At 39.6% G+C, this 2,346-nt stretch overlaps 1 protein-coding gene across 1 annotated transcript in view; it reads right to left on the bottom strand.

Annotated features, from left to right (window-relative positions):
* The window catches only part of WDFY4 (WDFY family member 4), a 125,887-nt gene that overhangs the window by 38,378 nt on the left and 85,163 nt on the right, over positions 1-2,346 (bottom strand). Inside the window, 3 exon segments of the mRNA XM_031554435.1 lie at positions 692-738; positions 740-755; positions 1,898-1,983. Coding sequence (XP_031410295.1) covers positions 692-738; positions 740-755; positions 1,898-1,983 — 149 coding nt within the window.

The raw sequence follows: 2,346 nt of genomic DNA, 5'->3' as shown, positions 1-2,346 counted from the left end.
AAAAAAAAGAAGCACAGGTCATACAAACAAGATACTATAACTCCACAGCTCTCAACAATATTCTGCCTCTAAGTCATCATTCCAAAGTACACCAGTCAGGCCCTTAGGGGTGTATTCCTCACACACCCAATTTGAAAAGAGCTGCAGCTGTACAAGTAACTCAGTATCTGCACTGAACATGGTTTCATTCAACTGACACTAGAAGGGAAAGCTTTCTTTTCCTGCAGCGGTAAATCTGATGAACAACAAATTGGAATCTCCAGTGCGCTGTTACTGTAGTATGCCAAAACGTCCACGGACACATCTGTCATTGTCTACTCTGAACATGCAGTAAACAGCCCATTATGTAAAAACATTATGGATTAGCTCTGTAGCCTCACCTCACTGACTGTCTCTATCCCACACTAACCATCTGTGTAGAGTTTACCAATAAAGTCATATTAAGGAGGTAATAATTATTAATCAACTAAGCACTGTCAGCTACTTAACGTGTTCCTCATGCCTTCAAATCATGGATGCTATACACTAGAACACCTTAAAGTTCTGGAGACACAACTGAATCTTTAAAATAGAGAACACAAACAGCTAAGTTTCCAATTTCCATTTTTTTGTTTGTTTGTTTTTAAGGTACAACTTAATCACGTATTTGCTCTTATTTTCTACTGTTATCCAATGTTCCCCCTGTTTTTACCTTATATTCAGGGACTCTTCTGTTACCCCCTTTGACTTCAAAGCAGGTTAGGAAAAAGCAAAATCTACAGAAAAAAAAAAACAACAATCTTTTAAGCAGTTATTTGTACAGAGGATGTATGTGTATCATTTCATATCTGTATATAATCATTAAATAACGTCATACCTTAACTGCAACTTTTCTTATGAAGGATCACAGAATAATAGAATGGTTTGGGTTGGAAGGTTGATCATTTTGTTCCAACCCCCCGCTATAGCCAGGAACATCTCCCACTAAACCAGCTTAGAGGTGTCCCTGCCTATAGCAAGGGAACGTCCCAGCCTTTCACCAACTCAGAATAAAGTTGCAAGACAACACAGCAAAAACATACATTTAATGTTAAGGAAGTGTTTGTGGGCTGGATAAAAACAGTTGCTTTCCTAAATAGGGCTTTAAATTGATCAGTAATGACTTATGATCAGGTGGCTTACGACAGAACTAATTAGAGGAAAAGAATCCTCTCTGACATTTACCAGCCTGCTGGCAAAAGTGGCAGAAAGGTACACCAATTCACATATCAGCCTCCCCCTTCTTTACCTTCAGTAGGTTTTGGGTTTTTTGTTTGTTTTGGTGGGGTTTTTTTTGTTTGTTTTAATGTCAGACATTAAACCCATAGGTTTGGTAAGCTGCAGCTGAATGGCAAGACAGGCAGTTGAAGACTAATGCACTGTCATGAACTGCCTCAGCAATATGACTCCAGCACATGTATTTCAGAGCTAAGAAACAGCTAAGATAAGGACTAACAGCAACCATCTCTGGGGCAGAATCTGGTAATTTTAAGAAGTCACACTATGCATCCAGTTTAGAAAGGAAAAGTGGATAAATTCACATTGGCTTTTTAAGGAATGCTCCATTAGAGCGCTCAGAGATTTCAGGAGCAGAAGGATCTATGGGAAAGGAAGCAGCACAGCTACAATTGCATTTCTCTGGGATGCAAGGATATATAAAAACACGCCATCAGGTGCTAGAAGGTGCATTATCTCCCTTGATAAATCAATGACTATATAATGTTCCAAAGAACTCATGTGTCAGCAAATGAAAAGTTTCATAGCTTTGTTTATGTGTAAGTCATTAAAGACCAAAAAGTTGTAATCAAAGAAAGAGAGAGCACAAAGACAAATTTAAAGCCAAGATAAACACATTCACATGGTATTATGAAGTTATTACCTCTTAAATATCTTTTTCCGGTCACAGTCATGGAAGACAAGAAATCTGGAGTAACCATTCTTGAAGAATATTTCTAAGGCGATCTCCTAGAAAGGTAAACCATTTGCAGGTTGAAGCAGTGCAGAGCTAACATCAGCGCTGTGAAGAGCCCACTACGGGCTGTCAAGTTCTTTAAGGATTTAAAAACAAAGGCCATGACTTTGTAGCAAGTGTGAAAAAGCATAGCAGAATAGACCTAATGTTCCCAATTTCTCCATCTATAGAAATGGTTCTACTGGGTTGACTAGAATCACAGAATCACAGAATTGTAGGGGTTGGAAGGGACCTCTAGAGATCATTGAGACCAACCCCCCTGCCAAAGCAGGTTCCCTACACCAGGTCGCACAGGTAGGCGTCCAGGCGAGACTTGAATATCTCCAGAGAAGGAGACTCCACAACCTCCCTGGGCA

This window comes from Meleagris gallopavo, chromosome 8 (genome assembly GCF_000146605.3).
Source record: "Meleagris gallopavo isolate NT-WF06-2002-E0010 breed Aviagen turkey brand Nicholas breeding stock chromosome 8, Turkey_5.1, whole genome shotgun sequence".
NCBI classification, from domain to species: Eukaryota; Metazoa; Chordata; class Aves; order Galliformes; family Phasianidae; genus Meleagris; species Meleagris gallopavo.
The sequence above is the reverse complement of the archived record's forward strand: the minus strand, read 5'-3'. Positions and strand labels throughout refer to the sequence as shown.